At 41.8% G+C, this 24983-nt stretch overlaps 1 protein-coding gene across 1 annotated transcript; it reads left to right on the top strand.

Moving 5' to 3' along the window:
• Positions 1–6509: 6509 nt before the first annotated feature.
• Positions 6510–21643, top strand: LOC311148403 (vesicular glutamate transporter 2.1-like; the record flags this gene model as incomplete). Its single annotated transcript, XM_084185371.1, has 11 exons — positions 6510–6607; positions 8596–8851; positions 9478–9596; positions 10736–10850; positions 14179–14353; positions 14685–14827; positions 14912–15061; positions 16120–16252; positions 19910–20020; positions 20921–21048; positions 21317–21643. 11 exons carry the CDS (start codon positions 6510–6512, stop codon positions 21641–21643), a joined length of 1755 nt encoding a protein of 584 aa, XP_084041497.1.
• Positions 21644–24983: the final 3340 nt, after the last annotated feature.

Genomic DNA, 24983 nt, shown 5'->3' with positions numbered 1-24983 from the left:
TTACCGTAGTATGTTTGCGGACTGTAGTATACTGTAGTATTTACTGTAGTATTTTTGCGGACTGTAGTATACTGTAGTATTTACTGTAGTGTTTTTGCTGATTGTAGTATACTGTATTATTTACTGTAGTGTTTTTGCGGACTGTAGTATACTGTAGTATTTACTGTAGTGTTTTTGCGGACTGTAGTATACTGTAGCATTTACTGTAGTGTTTTGGAGATTGTAGTATACTGTAGTATTTACTGCAGTGTTTTTGCGTACTCGAGTATACTGTAGTATTTACTGCAGTGTTTTTGCGTACTCGAGTATACTGTAGTATTTACCGTAGTGTTTTTGCGGACTGTAGTATACTGTAGTATTTACTGTAGTGTTTTTGCGGACTGTAGTATACTGTAGTATTTACTGCAGTGTTTTTGCGGACTGTAGTATACTGTAGTATTTACTGCAGTGTTTTTGCGGACTGTAGTATACTGTAGTATTTACTGTAGTGTTTTTGCAGATTGTAGTATACTGTAGTATTTACCGTAGTATGTTTGCGGACTGTAGTATACTGTAGTATTTACTGTAGTGTTTTTGTGGACTGTAGTATACTGTAGTATTTACTGTAGTGTTTTTGTGGACTGTAGTATACTGTAGTATTTACTGTAGTGTTTTTGTGGACTGTAGTATACTGTAGTATTTACCGTAGTGTTTTTGTGGACTGTAGTATACTGTAGTAAAACTACTGGAGAAAAAACTAAAATAGCAAATGTTCCATAACCTGATGGTAGGACTGGGTTCTGACAGGAGAGTTCAGAGCTTCTGGTCTTTTCTATTTTTTTTGTATTTTACCCCTTTTTTCGATCTTGTCTCATCGCTGCAACTCCCCAACTGGCTCGGGAGGCAAAGGTCGAGTCATGCGTCCTCCGAAACATGACCCGCCAAACCGCACTTCTTAACACCCGCCCACTTAACCAGGAAGCCAGCTGCACCAATGCGTCAGAGGAAACACAGTTCAACTGACGACCGAGGTCAACCTAAAGGTGCCTGGCCTGCCACAAGGAGTCGCTAGAGCGCGAAGAGCCAAGTAAAGCCCCCCCCCCCCGGCCAAACCCTCCCCTAACCAGGATGACGCTGGGCCAATTGTGCGCCGCCCTATGGGACTCCCGATCACGGCCGGTTGTGATACAGCCTGGGAACGAACCCTGGTCTGTAGTGACGCCTCTAGCACTGCGATGCCTTAGACCACTGCTCTTTTCTATAACCATAGGGAACACAATATATGGTCTATACTTGGCAAGTAGGTTTTCTCACTTATTTTCACGTCTACTCCCGCTCCCCCTCTCCGGCACTCGACGTCGCCGGTCTACTAACCACCTGTCCTGGCAACCCACCATTACGCACACCTGGCAACCCATCATTATGCACACCTGGCAACCCACCATTACACACACCTGGCAACCCACCATTACGCACACCTGGCAACCCACCATTAACCACACCTGGCAACCCATCATTACACACACCTGGCAACCCATCATGAGGCACACCTGGCAACCCACCATTACGCACACCTGGCAACCTACCATTACGCACACCTGGCAACCCACCATTACGCACACCTGGCAACCCACCATTACACACACCTGGCAACCCACCATTACGCACACCTGGCAACTCACCATTACGCACACCTGGCAACCCATCATGAGGCACACCTGGCAACCCATCATGAGGCACACCTGGACTTCATAATTCCCTGATTATGTTCCCTTTACCTAGCACTCCGTTGTCATCACCCATCAGGCAGTATTGTTTCTGTTTTCATGTTTAGAGCTACTCCTGTTTTTGTATTCGCTCTGTTCGTTCCGATTAAACTCACCGACCGCACCTGCTTCCTGACTCCCTGCGTTTCCGTTACACTTATGGGTGGCACAAATTGGGATATGAGAGAAGGGAATGGGTAGGGTATATACAAATGAAATACTGTAGTATTAATTCTTGTTTTTGCGGACTAGTGTTTTTGTTGACATTTCTACAGTGTTTTTTTGTGTGGATAATACTGTAGTATAGATTGAGGGATACTACAGTGAGTAGTATAGTATTCTACAGTTTATTACATAATTATATAGTAAGTACTGTAGTATTCTATAGTAAACTGTAGTACTTTTTATGTGGGCTGTAAATGTTGATAGTGAATCGTGAGGAGAGCCTGCCCTACTCTCTCTGTTGCTCCTGCACCTGCTTCCTCTTCCCTCAAACCTCCATATGTTACTGCTGTGTCTGCAAGTGGATTTTACAACGTGATGTTAGACGGCTTCTCACCCTGGAAGTAGTTTATGGGTCAGGAGAAACTGTATATGTTCTATCAACTGAGCTCCAGAGGACCGCCTGTAATCTATGTTTCAGTTTTCTAATACTAGCACTTTCAATGATTGTTAGCCAGTGGTGGCTAAAGTTAGCTGAGGTTTGTGGTGACTGTTTAACCGAACCATGGATTACAGTTTCTCCTGGCCCATAGACTACTTTCAGGGTGAAAAACCCTGAAGTTGTACAATCAGGTTGTAAAATCCTGAACTTCCCCTTTTAATTATCGGAAGAGTAGATTGTGTGACTGACTAAATTTATTTATTTTTACAGAAGTTTACTGTTCCGTCAAACAATACCTCTCCAAAATGTTGGTATGAGCGACACCTCCTGCTTTTTATTGTCTGTCGCCGCAGTGTCAGAGGGCTCCACCTCCGCAGCCGCCGACCCGCAGAAACACCTCCACCACAGCAGGGGGCGACGTCTCCGTCTGACCCTTGTCTTAACAGTCATGCTCATCCTCTTCGCCCTGTCCTACCACCTGACCAGGAATGCATCCATCATGATGCGAATGGCTGTCTGCATCCTGGCAGCCCGTAGACCTCTCATTCTCCCTGGAGATCTGTCTATGTAGCCTGAACACCTGCGTCAACCCGCTGTGTAGCTGCTTTTTTGGGACGACAGTTTAGAGTTCCAGGCAGCACTCGGGTGAGTCGTGTGACGTCAGTAACAGGGATGTTTGAGAGAGAGAGAGAGAGAGAGATAGAGAGAGAGAGAGAGAGAGAGAGAGAGAGAGAGAGAGAGAGAGAGAGAGAGAGAGAGAGAGAGAGAGAGAGAGAGAGAGAGAGAGAGAGAGAGAGAGAGAGAGAGAGAGAGAGAGAGAGAGAGAGAGAGAGAGAGAGAGAGAGAGAGAGAGAGAGAGAGAGAGAGAGAGAGAGAGAGAGAGAAACCAGAGGACCATTGGGCATGGCCAGGGCTTGGCTGCTGTCGCTCCACTGTGAATGCTGAAGGAAGAGACCATGATACAATAGTTTAAAAATCCGTCCTCTCCCCACGGCCTCCCTTGATTGGGGAATACTTGGCAGGTGGGTGTGTTCTAGATTGTCTTTATTGCAGCTGGACCACACAGATGATCAGATCTCGGTCACCACGACTGGAGAAGTCTTACTAGAGATGCTCAGCATGACTGCAATAAAGACGACCTGGAAGGAGACCATGTCTGTGGTTAGTTGTCTTTCTCCTCAGCTCATAGGACTGGGCATAAGCTGCCTCTGCTTTTCAGGACCCTCGGTGTACAGTCGTGGTCAAAAGTTTTGAGAATGACACAAATATTAATTTTCACTAAGTCTGCTGCCTCAGTTTTTTATGATGGCAATTTGCATATACTCCAGAATGTTATGAAGAGTGATCAGATGAATTGCAATGAATTGCAAAGTCCCTCTTTGCCTTGAAAATGAAGTTAATCCCAAAAAACATTTCCTCTGCATTTCAGCCCTGCCACAAAAGGACCAGCTGACATCATGTCAGTGATTCTCTTGTTAACACAGGTGAGAGTGTTGACGAGGACAGGGCTGGAGATCACTCTGTCATGCTGATTGAGTTAGAATAACAGACTGGAAGCTTTAAAAGGAGGGTGGTGCTTGAAATAATTGTTCTTCCTCTGTTAACCATGGTTACCTGCAAGGAAACACATGCCATCATCATTGCTTTGCACAAAAGGGCTTCACAGGCAAGGATATTGCTGCTAGTAAGATTGCACCTAAATCAACCATTTATCGGATCATCAAGAACTTCAAGGAGAGAGGTTCAATTGTTGTGAAGAAGGCTTCAGGGCGCCCAAGAAAGTCCAGCAAGCGCCAGGACCGTCTCCTAAAGTTGATTCAGCTGCGGGATCGAGGCACCACCAGTGCAGAGCTTGCTCAGGAATGGCAGCAGGCAGGTGTGAGTGCAATTTTGCCTAAGAACACAGCCATGAATAAAGAATGGTACCAACACATCCTCCGAGAGCAACTTCTCCCAACCATCTATGAACAGTTTGGTGACGAACAATGCCTTTTCCAGCATGATGGAGCACCTTGCCATAAGGCAAAAGTGATAACAAAGTGGCCCAGGGAACAAAACATCGACATTTTGGGTCCATGGCCAGGAAACTCCCCAGACAATCCCATTGAGAACTTGTGGTCAATCCTCAAGAGGCGGGTGGACAAACAAAAACCCACAAATTCGTACAAACTCCAGGCATTGATTATGCAAGAATGGGCTGCCATCAGTCAGGATGTGGCCCAGAAATTAATTGACAGCATGCCAGGGCGGATTGCAGAGGTCTTGAAAAAGAAGGGTCAACACTGCAAATATTGACTCTTTGCATAAACTTAATGTAATTGTCAATAAAAGCCTTTGACACTTATGGAATGCTTGTAATTATACTTCAGTATACCATAGCAACATCTGACAAAAATATCTAAAAACACTGAAGCAGCGAACTTTGTGAAGACTAATACTTGTGTCATTCTCAAAACTTTTGACCAGGACTGTAGTTGAATGCATGCAGCATATTTGTGTAAACTTTGTTTCTGATGTAGATATTTTTCAATAAATGTTTGCTACAGTTGTCTGTCTTTGATCTGTACTCACATATTTTTTTTAATCTGTATATGTTTGTTACTTTGTTTTGTACTGAGCATGGACATTTTATGCATGTCACTTTCATGGCACATATTCAATAACTCAGTCAATTAGACGTCAATAAAACTGTTGAATCAGTCCTGAGGGTTTTTCTGAGAGCCAGATGATTTCTTATCGTGTCCATTGATGTTGCTGTAGCCCTGTAAGCAGCCGCATGCTTTTCAACGCAACGCTTCTTCTGTGCGGTTCCTATAAGTAGTACACTCTTATTTGCATTCCCAGTGATTACGTTTCCCTAGTAGATAGCTAGTTCATCATCCATGTGTTTTCCAAGGCAATATTTCCAATTGCATTTTGAGCTACGAAAATATAAATAATAAAATACTGTAAAAACACCAGCAAATCAGCTCCAAGTGATTTTAATTTTTGAAATCTGTTCCAAAATATTCTCAGGCATAATAGAGAGATATATGTGATCGTATGCAAATGTAAGCAGGGTTTGAAACGATTATGATTTAGTTAAATTTGATATCTGTTTGGGCTTCTTGTGGTCAATTTGCAGTCTACAAATTATTTGTAAATATGTTCCGGCCCCCTGACCATCCGCTCAAGACAAAATCGGCCCATGGCTGAATCTAGTTGATGATCCCTGCCCTAGAGGACTTGATTCACGTAATCTGGTTACCATAGTACCCCCCCCCCCCCCCCCCAGAGCCCTGGAATGGCCCTTTGAAATATCACTCTGTTAACCGCCAGAGATGGAGAGATGGAGAGAAAGGAAGGAATTGAAAAGTTGACTAGGGTCTACAGAGGCTCTAAACTGAGGACAAACGTTTATGTTTTCAGGCTAAACAATAATCATGCTTTAGTCACGAAGTGTGTAACTTAATCTACATCAACCTTGCCAATATGAATACACCCTCATTGGTTAAAAAAACAACAACTAGAAAACCCCTGGTAGAGAAGAGAGAGGAGTGTGCGCATGTGTTGTGTATCGCGCGCCGCTGAGTGGAGCTGTCGACAGGTACGTGACACAGCTGACTGGACGCGCGCAGCCGTTCGCTCTCCGTGGTGCTGAATGTTCTCCTAACCGCCACCTGCCTCACCGTAGATCCTCACGAAAGATAAGGGAGAGTGGAGCTTCTTCCACTGGAAAATAGCCATACAATTTTGGACTTTTCCGCATAATCATCGACGTTGTTTTCTCTCTTGATCTTATCATATTATGGATACATTTCAAACCTTATCAAAAGGGTGATTATTACTTTTTTTAAACCAATTGACTGGGATCTGTAGCCTACAAGATGGCACTGAATGGATGTACATTGCATAAGGCAAAGGAAGATTTATCAGACTGCTGTTTTGTGACTGTGAAACCATACCATATCAGATTGTTCGCCTAATTCTGCAATATAATCGTTTTTTCTCAGCTCATTCAATACACCTGGCATTGGATGTCTAAACCTCGATTTTCTTCCCAGAAAGAGGCACATAATTCGGAATAACATTTGACCAAATATGTTTAACAATATTCCCTATTTGAATTCTTTATCGTAATATCAAAGAAATCGAGCTGAAATCAAGAAGAATTTGGAATCATGGAATCCGAACCCGAACCCGTTAAGCATCGGGCTTTCCCGCCCAGTAAAGAAGGGCTGAAGAATTTGGCAGGAAAGACCTTCGGCCATCTGTACAGGTAAAGAAAATATCTCGAACACTTCCCCTTACGCTCTGTCTACTTTTCACCTCGGTAATAAATAGGGAATTGAAATGTTAAACTATATATCCATATGCAATGCAGGTGTGAATTGCCTCCTGTCTCATCCAGGCAATGAGAAAAAAATCTCACTAGCACCCAAACCCCATGAGAAATAAAATCTCACTTGCACCAAAAACCAATGAGAAAATAAATCTCACTTGCAAATTGGTTGCTGTGATTCTGGACTAAATTCAAAAGAGAAAAACACATATTTTTAGATGAATTATCAACAGGACAGGAATTGGAAAAGCACAATAATATCAGAGTGGTCGAATATTTAAGGATCTGTTATTTCCCGGGAGAGTGAGGGTTGTGTTTTAAATAATTAATGCAACAGAACGCGTCGTGACACAAGGGGTCGGGGATATCTGTTACATTATATATTCATCAGTATTAATCAAAATCGATCTGTTTGATATCAACTGTCATGGAACACACTCTGTTCTTTGTGGTGGTGTAAAATGCGACACTGCATTGGAATCAGGGAATAGATTTTTACAGGAAGATTGTAGGCTACTCCGTTGAAGAAAATACTCGATATATATAGGCTACCATGGTGATCACATTTATTGTTTCTAAATTCAGGTTTTGATCGAATCGTTTAAAATAATAGAAAAAAATGATCATTCTAAATTGGCTAGATTGAAACACATGACTTTCCAAAAGCATAATTTAGGCTAATTAATTTCGTTTTTCGTGACTGAAAATAATGTGATTTTCACTATAAATATTGATGATTGATTGGAACAAAATTGTAAAACACATATACAATTTAAGAGCTAATAAAAATGTTTTACACTGCATTTTATTAGCAATCAAACATCTATTTTTTTAAACATCTGTTTTTTTTTTCGTGGTTTATTCATTCCAGTGTTTCTATTCCCTGTGGTTGGAGATGTTAACCATTCCACTGAATAGTAATGCCGTGATACATCACACAATTCAATGTTGGCAGAAAGACTCTTGGTTTTCCTATGCAATCTTATCTTATCACATCTATCGAATTTAGTAGCCTATAATTTGTTATGATACATCTTACATTTTAATCTAATAAAATTCAAAACTCGATATTTATACATTTAATTGGTTATCTTATTGAGCTCTCAGTATACCGACACAGACTAATGTCCAAATGTAGCATAAATGTAAGTGCTGCTGCAATGCGGTATGAAGGTCGTTTTATTGTATTCATTTAGCCAAGCTGTCATTCTTAGAACAGGTGGAAATTAAACGTTCAACGGAACATTGAATGGTAAAATTTTTAAATTTACATTTTGCAGACGCCCTTATCCAGAGCGACTTACAGTTAGTGAGTGCATGGTCCCCCGTGGGTAGCTCAGTTGGTAGTGCATGGTCCCCCGTGGGAATCGGACCCACAACCCTGGCGTTGCAAACGCCATGCTCTACCAACTGAGCTACACGGGACTGTGTTATAGTATCGCGATTAACATCAGCACTCTACTCTTGATTTGCACTTCAGAGTAAAATTACTACAATTTTCCAGGCTATTTGAAATTGAGTTTCAATATTTGAAGAAAAACAATATTTTTTCTCAAGTTTATTTTTTTTAAGAGACAAAAACAGAAAGTAATTCTGTCTAATTTAGAGCATTAACACTTTTTTCATACCAATCGAATGATCTTCAAGAATTCCTTCAAACGTTCAAAATAAGTGGATTACATGAAATAAATGTATATATCCTTATTTTTTACCCTATAATACAACGAAATGTCCCCTCTTCCTCACCATAGCTATCTATCTACTGTTAATTAACTTAGCCTATAGACCTATTCAATTTAAACTGTTTGCCATATAACTTTTAAATAGGCCTGATAATTGCAAGAATAGCCAAATATTTGGAGAATTTTTTTCAAGGAAATAAAGGATGTTATTAATAGTCCTACTGGTGCTTGTTTGGTCTAAAGGGTGGTGGAGAAACGTCAGAAGACAGGTGAGGTGATCGAGCTAACGGAGGACGGACGGCCGTCGGAGCAACGAGAGAAGAAACCGCCTTTATGTGACTGCACGTGCTTCGGCCTCCCGCGCCGTTACATCATCGCAATCATGAGCGGCCTCGGATTCTGCATCTCCTTCGGCATCCGGTGTAACCTGGGCGTGGCTATCGTAGGCATGGTCAATAACAGCACCATGCACAAGGACGGCAAGATCGTCATCACAGAGGTGCCTATCATATTTTCTGCGTTTCAAATGGTACACTATTCCATAATGCACTACTTTTGATCAGGGCCAATCCGTCCAAAATGGCACCCTATTCCATACATAGTGAACTGGTTTTTTACCAGAACCCTAGGGCCCCTCAAATGGCACACTATTCCCTATGGGACCTGGTCAAAAGCAGTGCGCTATATAGGCAGTGAATTGGTTGGCACTTGGAATGGAACCATATGACCCAGTCCCCGCCCCCCTCTTCTTCTGCATATGAGATAGCGAGGCACGATTTCAATTGAATGAGTCATCCAACAAACAGACACCATAGCCCACATAAGCCCCGCAGTCATCACGACTTTTAGGATAGGGCATAATGTTTGCAAACTTAAATTCGCAAATGAATAGAGTTGGAATTCAAACTTTGATCCTTTTTCCATCCCTTTCTGTTGGCCCAAGCAACATTCTTGTTGGAATGACCTTATAAGAATCGAACGCCTGTATGACAGTATTATTTGAAACATTTCACACAATTTGAGTCGATGTTTATGAAAAAGAGGACAATCAGGACATTGTTATGCATATGGTTCATGAATAACTCACCCTTGTGTTTCTACGTGTTATTGTTTGGTTTTGGGAAGAAAGCGAAGTTCAACTGGGATCCAGAGACGGTGGGGATGATCCACGGTTCATTCTTCTGGGGTTACATCGTCACACAAATACCCGGAGGGTGGATATGCTCACGACTAGCAGCAAACAGGTAAATGTCATCAGAAAATTTGATTTTAACCATATTAAATAGTATAACATGTATCTATAGTGAAGTTTCCTTTGGGAAAAAAGTAGGCCAAATAAAGTTATTATAGTATATTCCTTCCTGTTCAATTCTAGCTGCTTCTCATCTATCTACCTGTGAGATGTATAAGCAGAGAACATAGTTTCAGTTTGAAGCAGACACTTGCTAAAGCCAGATGCGGATGTCAGACGGGTGGATTTAGCGGTGTCGCGGGGGAGGGGGGGGGGGGTTAGGCTCTGACCTCGCGCCAGATATTGGGGATTCTATTAGTGGCGGCGAGGCGTGCCTCCTCGTGCATCCTCGTGATAATGAGCTCCCGCGGGACTTCCGTGTCGAATCTTGTTTTTTTCTTCGGTGGGAGGCATGGCAACGGGTAGTAGTAATGCGAGACATGTTATGTGCACTCGTGTGTTCACAAGATAGGAAGATATAAAAATGAACAAGTAGGCCTATAATTTTAATTACCAATTGTTGCTTTAAATTAAATGTTCACCTTTCATTAGACAACATTATAGGCTATATACACAACCATAAGAAAATAATGTCTGTGGAAATAGGCAATATTCTATTCTGTAAATCGCTCTGGATAAGAGCGTCTGCTAAATGACTAAAATGTAAATGTAAATGTATTATATTATATTCCTATCCACATTGAGACAGGATTGAGATGAGAAATGTTCTATTGGTTTAGTGTAATTCAGCAGGGACCAGCTGAGCACCTTCTGCTGTAGCAGACAGACTCTGTCCTCACCTTCTCATTTCACCCCTAAACGAAGCTTCAGCTGAAATTAACACGTTTTATTTCAGTATGCTACAGGCGTTTGGTTATTTCTTTTCTAATTTCTTGATTATTTTACGTTTTAAACGTCCAGCATGATAGTTAGAATAAATAGAGCGTAAACAGGAATATTTTAGCTGTAGATGAAATATGATAATAATGAAACCATTTTGTTGGAACATCATTCCATGTACAGTATTTTATGTCCACTTCGGTTTAAAGCACAGTATTCATTCAATTGATATGCTAGGGACAGCTAATGTATGGGATTGGGATTGGATGGATTACAAATAGTGTTTCAATTGTTTTCCCCTTTTGTTCATAGAGTGTTTGGCCTAGCCATCTTCCTGACGTCCACCCTCAACATGCTCATCCCCTCCGCGGCTCGGGTGGACTACCGCTGCGTCATCTGCGTCAGGATACTACAGGGTCTGGTGGAGGTAAAACCGTGGGCTGCTGATTGGTTGGTTTGGTTGGATGGGGATTTCTTACAGCATTCTGTGTCCTACACCAACACTCGTTGTTTAACCTTCCACTGACGTCAGAATACCTATTCCCCAAGGGAGACCTGGTCATTAATTATGCATATCAGCATTAAAAGAAACCAATAGGTATGTACAAATCAATAACACGAGAAAGGTCCACAAGACACGTCTCTGCTGCTAACTAAGATGCCTCTCTGCTTCCCATTACTCCAAATAATACAGTTAAATACTGTAGGACTGGTTGTAGAATGCAGCACTGTTCTTATTGGACGCCCTAGTTGTGGCTCAGTATTATGGAGAGTGTCTATTTCTAGACGTTTGATGTTCATTCAAGATCATCACAGAGGTCACATGACCGGTATACCATATCACTAAAGCATTAGTGTTAATGGAAGTCTACTGTGTACACAGGTACACAGATAATGCATTTTTAAAATGTGCACGCTTTAAAATGCAGCATCGTTCTATCCGTGTAACTGTTTTTGTGGGGAAGCACTTAGACTCTTTCATACCTGACCCTGAGCTTTAGAGCAAACAAGAAACATACCTGGGAAATATGGGGGGGGGGGGAGACGTAGGGATGTTCACATATAAAGAAACATAACAAAAGACGGGACAACAAAGTGACGTCATCATCAAACCAAATAGAGAATGAAAGGATGATGTAGCAGCAGTGAAATACTACTATCATTTACATTACAGTCATTTAGCAGACACTCTTATCCAGAGCGACTTACAGGAGCAATTAGGGTTAAGTGCCTTGCTCACAGGCACATCGACAGATTTTTCACCTAGTCGGCTCGGGGATTAGAACCAGCGACCTTTCAGTTACTGGCACAACGTTCTTAACCATTAAGCTACCTGCCGCCCCGGCAGTCTGAAGATCATCCTTCCTTTAGTATTATTTTTCATTTTTTAATGCTCCTGTTCTATGAATAGAATCCTCCCTCCCTCCCTCCCTCCCTCCCGCCATCTCTCCATCTCTCCATCCCTCTCCATCCCTCTCCATCTCTCCATCTCTCCATCTCTCCATCCCTCCATCCCTCTCCATCCCTCTCCATCTCTCCATCTCTCCATCCCTCTCCATCCCTCTCCATCTCTCCATCTCTCCATCCCTCTCCATCCCTCTCCATCTCTCCATCTCTCCATCCCTCTCCATCCCTCTCCATCCCTCTCCATCTCTCCATCTCTCCATCTCTCCATCCCCCCATCTCTCCATCTCTCCATCCCTCTCCATCCCTCCATCCCTCCATCCCTCCATCCCTCCATCCCTCCATCCCTCTCCATCTCTCCATCTCTCCATCCCTCTCCATCCCTCTCCATCTCTCCATCTCTCCATCTCTCCATCCCTCCATCCCTCCATCCCTCCATCCCCCCATCTCTCCATCTCTCCATCCCTCCATCCCTCCATCTCTCCATCCCTCTCCCTCCATCTCTCCATCTCTCCATCCCTCTCCATCCCTCTCCATCCCTCTCCATCTCTCCATCTCTCCATCCCTCCATCCCTCCATCTCTCCATCCCTCTCCCTCCATCTCTCCATCTCTCCATCCCTCTCCATCCCTCTCCATCCCTCTCCATCTCTCCATCTCTCCATCTCTCCATCTCTCCATCCCTCTCCATCCCTCTCCATCTCTCCATCCCTCCATCTCTCCATCTCTCCATCTCTCCATCTCTCCATCCCTCTCCATCCCTCTCCATCTCTCCATCTCTCCATCTCTCCATCCCTCCATCCCTCAGTAGAGAAACAGAAGCAGTCTGTGTCTGTGCTCCATGTGCTCCATGTGCATCGACTTATTACTGCAAATTAAACATTAGCATTTCAGGGTGACTCCCACAGCAAGCCCAAGCAATTTGTGTCTATCAATAGTTGATTGTGTGCCACTTACTGAGTAATTGAAAATGTATGGGAGCAATTTTCTTTTTGTGGCGAAGTAGGCTCGTTAGCTTGAGTCTGCCCTGGCTGACTCAGTCTCAGGTTGCGTCTCAAATGGCACCCTATTCCATATATAGTCTCAAATGGCACCCTATTCCATATATACTCTCAAATGGCACCCTATTCCATATATAGTCTCAAATGGTGCCCTATTCCATATATAGTCTCAAATGGCACCCTATTCCATATATACTCTCAAATGGCACCCTATTCCATATATAGTCTCAAATGGTGCCCTATTCCATATATAGTCTCTAATGGCACTTTATTCCATATATAGTCTCAAATGGCACCCTATTCCATATATAGTCTCAAATGACACCCTATTCCATATATAGTCTCAAATGGCACCCTATTCCATATATAGTCTCAAATGGTGCCCTATTCCATATATAGTCTCAATGGCACCCTATTCCATATATAGTCTCAAATGGCACCCTATTCCATATATAGTCTCAAATGGTGCCCTATTCCATATATAGTCTCAAATGGCACTTTATTCCATATATAGTCTCAAATGGTGCCCTATTCCATATATAGTCTCAAATGGCACTTTATTCCATATATAGTCTCAAATGGCACTTTATTCCATATATAGTCTCAAATGGCACCCTATTCCATATATAGTCTCAAATGGCACCCTATTCCATATATAGTCTGAAATTGCACTTTATTCCATATATAGTCTCAAATGACACCCTGTTCCATATATAGTCTCAAATGGTGCCCTATTCCATATATAGTCTCAAATGGCACTTTATTCCTTATATATTCTCAAATGGCACTTTATTCCATATGGAGTCTCAAATGACACCCTATTCCATATATATTATTCCTTAAGCAGTGCACTACTTTTGACCAGGGCCAAATAGGGTGCCATGTAAGACACAGCATACAGTCCCACCTCAACCCATTTATCCAGATTAGGAAAGTTCAGCTCAGATGTGTCATGTCAGTTAGTTTTTGATAAGATATAATTATCTTGCTTGTATTTGACTAATGAGAGAAACTGGCTGCTCAGTTGTCAGTGCCATTTACATACACTGACTCATCCCAATCGGATTTAATACTGAATATTTGTTTGAAGATATTAAATCCTATTTGGTTAAGTCATTTGGAAATTGTCCACGTCGTTTTTAAGGTCAGGATATAAGAGAGGAATTAATGCAGGACTGAATTACATGACCCACTCTGAATTACATGACCCAGTCTGTCGGTAGGTCGGTTTGTCTGTCCGTCTGGACTGGACTACATTGACCCACTCTGTCGGTCGGTCGGTTTGTCCGTTTCTCTGTCCAGTCTGTCTGTCTGGTCAACAGGATTGCCATATTTTCTGTGTTCCTCCATAGGGAGTGACCTACCCAGCCTGTCATGGCATCTGGAGTAAGTGGGCCCCACCACTGGAGCGGAGCCGTCTGGCCACCACGTCCTTCTGTGGATCCTATGCTGGTGCTGTGATAGCCATGCCTCTGGCTGGGATCCTGGTCCAGTACTCTGGCTGGTCCTCCGTCTTCTATCTGTATGGTAAGTTCATCAGCTGGAAAAACAGTGCCAATTGGTACTGAGTGGACCACCCTGGCTAATTCACTGTTCATAGTTAAAATACCTACATCTGTCCTAGGGGATCCTTTTTGAGACAAAGATTGTCTATTTTAGTTTTTTTGCTTGTCTGTTGATTAAGTGATTTAAAAAAAATGGAATAAACCATAAATATCCATATACCTCATATTTTATTAATCAGATTTACTCTCTCTCTCTCTACCTCCCTCTCTCTCTCTCTCTCTCTCTCTCTCCTCTCTCTCTCTCTCTCTCTCTCTCTCTCTCTCTCTCTCTCTCTCTCTGTCTCTCTCTCTAGGCTGCTTTGGGATGTTCTGGTACATGTTCTGGATCCTGGTGTCCTATGAGAGCCCAGAGGTTCACCCCACCATCACCGCCGAGGAGAGACGTTACATCGAGGAGAGCATCGGAGAGGGTCAAGAACTATTCGGTCCGGCTAGCGTGAGTTCCTCTCCTTCTCTTCTCCTCCTGCTCCACCTATCCAACTAACTGACATGTGCTCTGCTATTACACCTATGGCTGTAGAAATACAAGACTCCGTGGAGGAAGTTCTTCACCTCAATGCCCGTCTATGCCATCATCGTGGCCAACTTCTGCAGGAGCTGGACCTTCTACCTGCTCCTCATCAGCCAGCCAGCCTACTTCGAGGAGGTGTTCGGCTTTGAGATCAGCAAGGTAAAATGACGAGCCATTCACTCACAATGCCAGCCGGGTATGAATAGTTGGCTTGATTTGTGTAACACATACCGTGCAGACAAAACTCATCAGACGTTCAAATAAAAAAAAAATCTGTTGTATCAGAACCATTGTGTCAAATGCATTGTACATCACCGAGTGTTACAGGGGGCATATCAATTGCTGCACGGAGTACCAGTGTTGGATTTCATTTCCACTTCGTAACGTTGAGGGTAAATGTCCCCTAGACACCAAACACAGACACATTCTGGTCTGCGTCCCAAATGGCAACCCTATTGGGGGCACTACTTTAAACCAGGGCTCTGATCAAAAGTAGTGCAATGAATAGTTTGAATAGATTGTTGTTCCCAGGGAGACGATATAACTCAGGCAGTTCTGACAGGCGTAATTCAGGTGCTGGGTGGATCTCTGGCCTCTTGTGGATCAGGGTGTGAATTATAGCCTGGGGTGTGATATTGGGGTCAGGGGTTAAAGCTCGTACTAAGATTTGTTCTGGGAGAATCACTTTTTTGGGGGATATACATTTTGAGCTGTCATATTGGAGGATGGATTTAGAGGTGCAGCTTGAAAGATGATATCTCGGTTTTGTCCTCCCTCGCACCCTGCAGTGTTATTGTTATCATGATACATTATCCCATCATGATACATTATCCCATCATGATACATTATCCCATCATGATACATTATCCCATCATGATACATGGGAACATGTCAAGCCCATGAATGACAAACTAATCTGCATTTGAAAGATCTCAACACATAACAACATACAAGGAGAAAATACACAAATGTTGGAAACAGACTTCTGAAAGGAACTTTGACACTTAACCAATATGTATCTAGATAGGCCATTTCATGGATTGTCAGTTTGCATTGACTGCCATGTTGATGTTAATTACAGTCAACTTGAAACTTTAAATGTTTATGGTTTACTGTTTGTGTTATCAGGTGGGCATGGTGTCAGCCCTGCCTCACTTACTGATGACCATCATCATGCCCCTTAATGTTATTCCTATTGTTGATGTTTGTGTTGTCAGGTGGGCATGGTGTCGGCCCTGCCCCACTTGGTGATGACCATAATCGTGCCCATCGGAGGACAGCTGGCTGACTGGCTACGCAGCAGGAACATCCTGTCTACTACCACCGTCAGGAAGATCATGAACTGTGGAGGTGAGGGCTACATAAGGACTTCATAAGGACTTCATAAGGACTTCATAAGGACTTCATAAGGGCTACATAGAGACTTTGTAACACATTCATAATCTATACAGATCATCCTGTCAACTTCCACCGTCATGTCTGGAAGATCATGAACTGTAGAGATAAGGTTTAGATACATAAGGACTTCATAACACATTCATAACCTGTTCATAACACATTCATAACCTATACATAACACATTCATAACCTATACATAACACATTCATAACCTGTTCATAACACATTCATAACCTGTTCATAACACATTCATAACCTATACATAACACATTCATAACCTATACATAACACATTCATAACCTATACATAACACATTCATAACCTATACATAACACATTAATAACCTGTTCATAACACATTCATAACCTATACATAACACATTCCTAACCTGTTCATAACACATTCATAACCTATACATAACACATTCATAACCTATACATAACACATTCATAACCTATACATAACACATTCCTAACCTGTTCATAACACATTCATAACCTGTTCATAACACATTCATAACCTGTTCATAACACATTCATAACCTATACATAACACATTCCTAACCTGTTCATAACACATTCATAACCTGTTCATAACACATTCCTAACCTCTTTATAACACATTCATAACCTATACATAACACATTCCTAACCTCTTTATAACACATTCATAACCTATACATAACACATTCCTAACCTGTTCATAACACATTCCTAACCTGTTCATAACACATTCATAACCTGTTCATAACACATTCCTAACCTCTTTATAACACATTCCTAACCTATACATAACACATTCATAACCTCTTCATAACACATTCATAACCTCTTTATAACACATTCATAGCCTATACATAACACATTCATAACCTCTTCATAACACATTCCTAACCTGTTCATAACACATTCATAACCTCTTCATAACACATTCATAACCTCTTCATAACACATTCATAACCTATACATAACACATTCATAACCTGTTCATAACACATTCATAACCTATACATAACGCATTCATAACCTGTTCATAACACATTCAACACCCAGAACATCGCTGATCCACGTCACCAAGGATAATAACTACGCTGTAGGTCACCAAGGATAATAACTATGCTGTAGGTCACCAAGGATAATAACTAGGCTGTAGGTCACCAAGGATAATAACTATGCTGTAGGTCACCAAGGATAATAACTAGGCTGTAGGTCACCAAGGATAATAACTACGCTGTAGGTCACCAAGGATAATAACTACGCTGTAGGTCACCAAGGATAATAACTACGCTGTAGGTCACCAAGGATAATAACTAGGCTGTAGGTCACCAAGGATAATAACTAGGCTGTAGGTCACAAAGCATAATAACTAGGCTGTAGGTCACCAAGGATAATAACTACGCTGTAGGTCACCAAGGATAATAACTAGGCTGTAGGTCACCAAGGATAATAACTAGGCTGTAGGTCACCAAGGATAATAACTAGGCTGTAGCTCACCAAGGATAATAACTAGGCTGTAGGTCACCAAGGATAATAACTAGGCTGTAGGTCACCAAGGATAATAACTAGGCTGTAGGTCACCAAGGATAATAACTAGGCTGTAGGTCACCAAGGATAATAACTATGCTGTAGGTCACCAAGGATAATAACTAGGCTGTAGGTCACCAAGGATAATAACTAGGCTGTAGGTCACCAAGGATAATATCTAGGCTGTAGGTCACCAAGGATAATAACTAGGCTGTAGGTCACCAAGGATAATAACTAGGCTGTAGGTCACCAAGGATAATAACTAGGCTGTAGGTCACCAAGGATAATAACTACGCTGTAGGTCACCAATGATAATAACTAGGCTGTAGGTCACCAAGGATAATAACTACACTGTAGGTCACCAAGGATAATAACTAGGCTGTAGGTCACCAAGGATAATAACTAGGCTGTAGGTCACCAAGGATAATAACTAGGCTGTAGGTCACCAAGGATAATAACTAGGCTGTAGGTCACCAAGGATAATAACTAGGCTGTAGGTCACCAAGGATAATAACTACGCTGTAGGTCACCAAGGATAATAACTAGGCTGTAGGTCACCAAGGATAATAACTAGGCTGTAGGTCACCAAGGATAATAACTAGGCTGTAGGTCACCAAGGATAATAACTAGGCTGTAGGTCACCAAGGATAATAACTAGGCTGTAGGTCACCAAGGATAATAACTAGGCTGTAGGTCACCAAGGATAATAACTAGGCTGTAGGTCACCAAGGATAATAACTAGGCTGTAGGTCACCAAGGATAATAACTAGGCTGTAGGTCACCAAGGATAATAACTAGGCTGTAGGTCACCAAGGATAATAACTAGGCTGTAGGTCACCAAGGATAATAACTAGGCTGTAGGTCACCAAGGAAAATAACTAGGCTGTAGGTCACCAAGGATAATAACTAGGCTGTAGGTGACCAAGGATAATAACTAGACTGTAGGTCACCAAGGATAATAACTAGGCTGTAGGTCACCAAGGATAATAACTAGGCTGTAGGTCACCAAGGATAATAACTAGGCTGTAGGTCACCAAGGATAATAACTAGGCTGTAGGTCACCAAGGATAATAACTAGACTGTAGGTCACCAAGGATAATAACTAGGCTGTAGGTGACCAAGGATAATAACTAGGCTGTAGGTGACCAAGGATAATAACTAGGCTGTAGGTCACCAAGGATAATAACTAGGCTGTAGGTGACCAAGGATAATAACTAGGCTGTAGGTCACCAAGGATAATAACTAGGCTGTAGGTGACCAAGGATAATAACTAGGCTGTAGGTCACCAAGGATAATAACTAGGCTGTAGGTCACCAAGGAAAATAACTAGGCTGTAGGTCACCAAGGATAATAACTAGGCTGTAGGTGACCAAGGATAATAACTAGACTGTAGGTCACCAAGGATAATAACTAGGCTGTAGGTCACCAAGGATAATAACTAGGCTGTAGGTCACCAAGGATAATAACTAGGCTGTAGGTCACCAAGGATAATAACTAGGCTGTAGGTCACCAAGGATAATAACTAGACTGTAGGTCACCAAGGATAATAACTAGGCTGTAGGTGACCAAGGATAATAACTAGGCTGTAGGTGACCAAGGATAATAACTAGGCTGTAGGTCACCAAGGATAATAACTAGGCTGTAGGTGACCAAGGATAATAACTAGGCTGTAGGTCACCAAGGATAATAACTAGGCTGTAGGTGACCAAGGATAATAACTAGGCTGTAGGTCACCAAGGATAATAACTAGGCTGTAGGTGACCAAGGATAATAACTAGGCTGTAGGTCACCAAGGATAATAACTAGGCTGTAGGTCACCAAGGATAATAACTAGGCTGTAGGTGCCAAGAAGCGCACTAACAGTAATAGGGTTTTCCTTTACTCTTGCTTGCACTGATTTTGCAGATAGTGACTTGTTTAAAGTGGGTTTCACTTGCAATGGTTGTGATATGAGGTTGTTTTACTATACCTACTGATTGAAAGTCACTCTAGATAAGAGCATCTGCTAAATGACTAAAATGTCATGCAAATGGTCAAAGGTAGGCAATGACCAATGCTGTGTCTGTGTGTTGTTGCCTGTGTGCAGGGTTTGGAATGGAGGCCACCTTGCTTCTTGTGGTTGGTTTCTCTCACACCAAGGGTGTGGCCATCTCTTTCCTGGTCATGGCTGTCGGCTTCAGTGGCTTCGCTATATCAGGTGAGTACTAGAACATTTTAAAGATTTGCAAACAATTAAAAGTTGAACACTCTCTTTTAGGCCGGGATTTGATCATTTCGCGCTTTGTCGGGTATGCACCTTTTAAAGGCAGTATTTCTGCGTTCACAAAAAAAATAAAATAATACAACCTTTAACAATTGCTTAATCCGCGTTATTCTGTGAATTGAGTGGACTTCAAATGGACAAGAATTTGAGATAATGTGTTAGTTTGTTTACGCAACAAACTCTGCTCGAAGTGAGCTAAACTTGAACAAGCTTGTTGAGTAAAATTACAAATTCATGTTTGCTCCAAACCACTCACATCATTATCATATTTCCCAGCATGCTCTATCGCAGGTTGATTTTCAAAAAAGTTTGTTTCAGTATATGGCTTTTCCAGTTGATATGATTTAGGTAGTCTTAATAATCAATCTTCCCTACCCCGGCAGTCATTCTCAATGCAGGTTGCGGATGATTAAAAGTTCCAATTGTTGGAACTACACATGACTTTGCAAGCTTGATGTGGCGTTTCAGACCACTGTGTTAGGGGGTAACTGAACCCTCAAATAAAGGTATTCTGATATACTGTTTCAAATCTTGTGTCATACATTTTTTAATTTGAAAGATAACAACGCTACACGTTCACTTGGACACTCACTTGGTGAACGCTACAGGACCGAAAGGCATTGAATACAACAACCATGTCTCTGTCGCTAACAAACACAGTCATGGGGTGGTAACTACAATTCACTCAAAAAGGCACAAATATGCAAATAAAGGTAGAATAAATGATCTGGTTGAATTGTGTGTTCACTCAACCTAAAATTCTGATTTTAAAATCACATACACTGCACTGTTGATCTTTCTTGACCATTTTCATTAAAACGATGTACTCTGTAGGTTTCAATGTGAACCACCTGGATATCGCCCCCCGCTACGCCAGTATCCTGATGGGTATATCTAACGGTGTGGGAACCCTGTCAGGGATGGTTTGCCCTCTAATCGTGGGGGCCATGACCAAAAACAAGGTGCACATTCTGTTTCAGAAAGCTAGTCGTTTTTTGGGTATGTGCTTAACAGTTGCGGCTGGTGACTTAAATGTTGTACAAGTCCCAACTGGTTAACCACAATACACCACTATAATTGTTATGGTTTACCATGTATAGACAAAGTATGTTCCTTCACGCCAACAGAAGTTCAAGTTCAAGTTTATTTGTCCTGTTATAATCACATTTGAAATCTTACTCACCAGAGCTCCCATTTCCTGTGTGTTCTGGCATCACTTCCTGTCTCTAGACTCGAGAGGAGTGGCAGTGGGTGTTCCTCATCGCTGCCCTGGTTCACTACGGAGGGGTCATTTTCTACGGGATCTTTGCGTCGGGCGAGAAGCAGCCGTGGGCCGACCCGGAGCTGACCAGCGACGAGAAGTGTGGCTTCATCGACGAGGACGAGCTGGCAGAGGAGACGGGTGACATCACACAGGGCTATAGTGGTGGCATGGCGGCAATAGGGGCAGGGAAGAGTTACGGGGCCACTACAACTGGGCTCAACGGAGGCTGGGTGGCCCCAGACAGCTGGGAGAAAGTAGAGGAGGAACCAGCCGGACAGACCTGGGCAGATTGAGACTGCTCACAGAACAGGGTCGGGCGTATCGAGCGTATCAGAGTAGAAGTGCTGATTTTGGATCAGGTTAGCCTTTTATATCATGATGAATAATATGTAATATACAGGGTGGCTGATCCTAGTTTAGCACTCCTACTCTGAGATGCTTGATACATACGGCCCCAGATATAATCATGTTATGGCAGCGGTGGCGTGTTCTAGCCTGGTTTCTGATCTGTTTGTGCTGTCTTGCACAAACTCCTACAATGACCATAGACAACTCCTACAACAACCACGGCACAAACAGATCTGGGACCAAGCTAGGGGAGTTCACCCACTAAAGAGAGAGAGAGAGAGAGAGAGGGGGGGGGGGGGGGGGAGAGAGAGAGAGAGAGAGAGAGAGAGAGAGAGAGAGAGAGAGAGAGAGAGAGAGAGAGAGAGAGAGAGAGAGAGAGAGAGAGAGAGAGAGAGAGAGAGAGAGAGGGGGGGGGGGGGGGGGAGAGAGAGAGAGAGAGAGAGAGAGAGAGAGAGAGAGAGGGGGGGGGGGGGAGAGAGAGAGAGAGAGAGAGAGAGAGAGAGAGAAATACCATTGTGGTTTGCACAAATTAGCATAAAAAGTAGATACTGTATGTAAAATATTTACGTATATTGAGCAAAAAAAATAAATCACGCGTTGGTTCCACACAAGCAGGTTAAAATATCAGTGTAACATATATTTCCAGTTCATGGCAATGCAGTGCAATCTGTAATAGATTGTGATATAATCCCCATCTCACCCATCTAGATTCTTCACTCCTAGCAGTTTCAGGGAAATTGTAGGCCTAGTTATTATATCTTTAAGGCTCCCTAACCTCATAAAAATGTACTTGAAATAACAAATGAGCCAGATATTGTGAACATCATAGGTCTAAAACCTTGTCTGAAATACCACTTTCTGATTGCACTGATACCTGTAAGTATTTAAAAAATAAAAAATAAAAAATAATTAATAAATAGATATTATAATATTTCTTATCAATGGCATTTTATGTACTTTATATATACTGTTTCTGTGAGACTATTGTGGATTTGGCCCGTCGATCTGTGTGATACATTGATGTAAAAGGCCATATTTTTCACGGACAGAATCTTTTCAGGGAGTTGTCTGATCTGCGTACAAAACGAAGTCTTGTTCTTGAGTAAGGCCTAAACGACTATGGAAAAGACTCAAACTAGCGTGTGTGTGTGTGTGTGTGTGTGTGTGTGTGTGTGTGTGAAGTGGAACTCAATGTAATATTTATATGTGCGTTGTTGCATGAATTTGCTCAAATCAATGTTTCTGATACAGCTTTTTCATAGCCCACTGATAGTCCTCATATCTTTCACTGCTTCGTTTTGTAATAATATGTCTAGTGCCATACCAGTGATAACGTGGACCTTTATGTTCATATCATGGTATCCGTGAGAGACCCAAAAAAAATATATCATGATTGAGGTGTAAGCACAGAATTACACTAGAATTCTAGAATGAACATTGGCTACAGTGGCCATCTTGGACTGGTGTTCTATTTCTACGCGTGAAGGTGAACTTTCTCTCAAGGGCATCATTGATTGAGCAACTGTGTTTGATGTGCATTGCAATAATTCCCCATGCAACGGTCGCTACTATCCCCATCCAATTTCAGTTATGTAGACTTGTATAACACTGGCTTGCTGTATCAAACTGTAGTTATTTTTTTTGGAGTTGTGACAAATAACAACATAAAGTCTATGTGAAATAAATCGCTGGCGTCAGGAAAAATATCAATTACAACACTGCTTTATAATGCAGATTACAGCACTGCTTTATAATGCAGAGGACGATTATAACATTTTAAATCTAAACAATTGAACGTTGTTTTAATCTTGATATGTCTTTATTTCTTTCCTTGCCAGTAGTGAGAAAACTACCTTTTGAGAGGATATGGCATTTGTGTAATAACCCACTGAATTATCATGAACGTTCATTGGCTTGAATGAATCTTCGTCGATGCGACGTCCATTCTTTTCCTTATTGTTTGCTGAACGTAATAATAATGAATTCTCTGCAAGGGTGTTAAAAATATATACAAATACTGAAAAAGTACTGAAGAATGTTGCTACATTTGGGCTTTGAGTCCGACGTTTATGTATAAATTATAAATGTGATTGTATGGGTCCTGATAATATTGTGTTTATTGGAGAGGTTTGTTGATGTCAAAAAAGTGTTATATATATAAATGCTCAAATCATTTTATAAAGAAATATCTAAACAATAGTCATTTATTTTCCTTTCCTTCCTGTGTTCTCATCCGAAGTTCTTCCCAGGGGGCAATACTGTTTGAAATTACATACTTTCAACCAGATTAATGTTAATTGGTTGAAATTGGTGTAAACTGGCTGTAATGACATAATTTCAACCAGCTTTGCCCGTTGGGTTAAAGCACTGAATGAAGTCTCAGAACCTTCTCAATAGCTCATCCCACAGAGCCGCTGACTGTCTGAGGGAAAGACATATTAGTCTGAGGGAAGACATATTAGTCTGAGGGAAGAGATATTAGTCTGAGGGAAAGACATATTAGTCTGAGGGAAGACATATTAGTCTGAGGGAAAGACATATTAGTCTGAGAGAAGACATATTAGTTTGAGGGAAGACATATTAGTCTGAGGGAATAAATATATTAGTCTGAGAGAAGACATATTAGTCTGAGGGAAGACATATTAGTCTGAGGGAAGACATATTAGTCTGAGGGAAGAGATATTAGTCTGAGGGAAGACATATTAGTCTGAGGGAAGACATATTAGTCTGAGAGAAGACATATTAGTCTGAGGGAAGACATATTAGTCTGAGGGAAGACATATTAGTCTGAGGGAAGACATATTAGTTTGAGGGAAGACATATTAGTCTGAGGGAAGACGTATTAGTCTGAGGGAAGACATATTATTCTGAGGGAAGACATATTAGTCTGAGGGAAGACGTATTAGTCTGAGGGAAGACATATTATTCTGAGGGAAGACATATTAGTCTGAGGGAAGACATATTAGTCTGAGGGAAGACATATTAGTCTGAGGGAAGACATATTATTCTAAGGGAAGACATATTAGTCTGAGGGAAGACGTATTAGTCTGAGGGAAGACATATTAGTTTGAGGGAAGACATATTAGTTTGAGGGAAGACATATTAGTCTGAGGGAAGACATATTAGTCTGAGAGAAGACATATTAGTTTGAGGGAAGACATATTAGTCTGAGGGAATACATATTATTCTAAGGGAAGACATATTATTCTGAGGGAAGACATATTAGTCTGAGGGAAGACATATTAGTTTGAGGGAAGACATATTATTCTGAGGGAAGACATATTA

This window comes from Coregonus lavaretus (assembly GCF_964263955.1).
Source record: "Coregonus lavaretus genome assembly, chromosome: 21".
Classification (NCBI taxonomy): domain Eukaryota; kingdom Metazoa; phylum Chordata; class Actinopteri; order Salmoniformes; family Salmonidae; genus Coregonus; species Coregonus lavaretus.
This window is presented reverse-complemented; position numbering and strand designations above follow the sequence as displayed.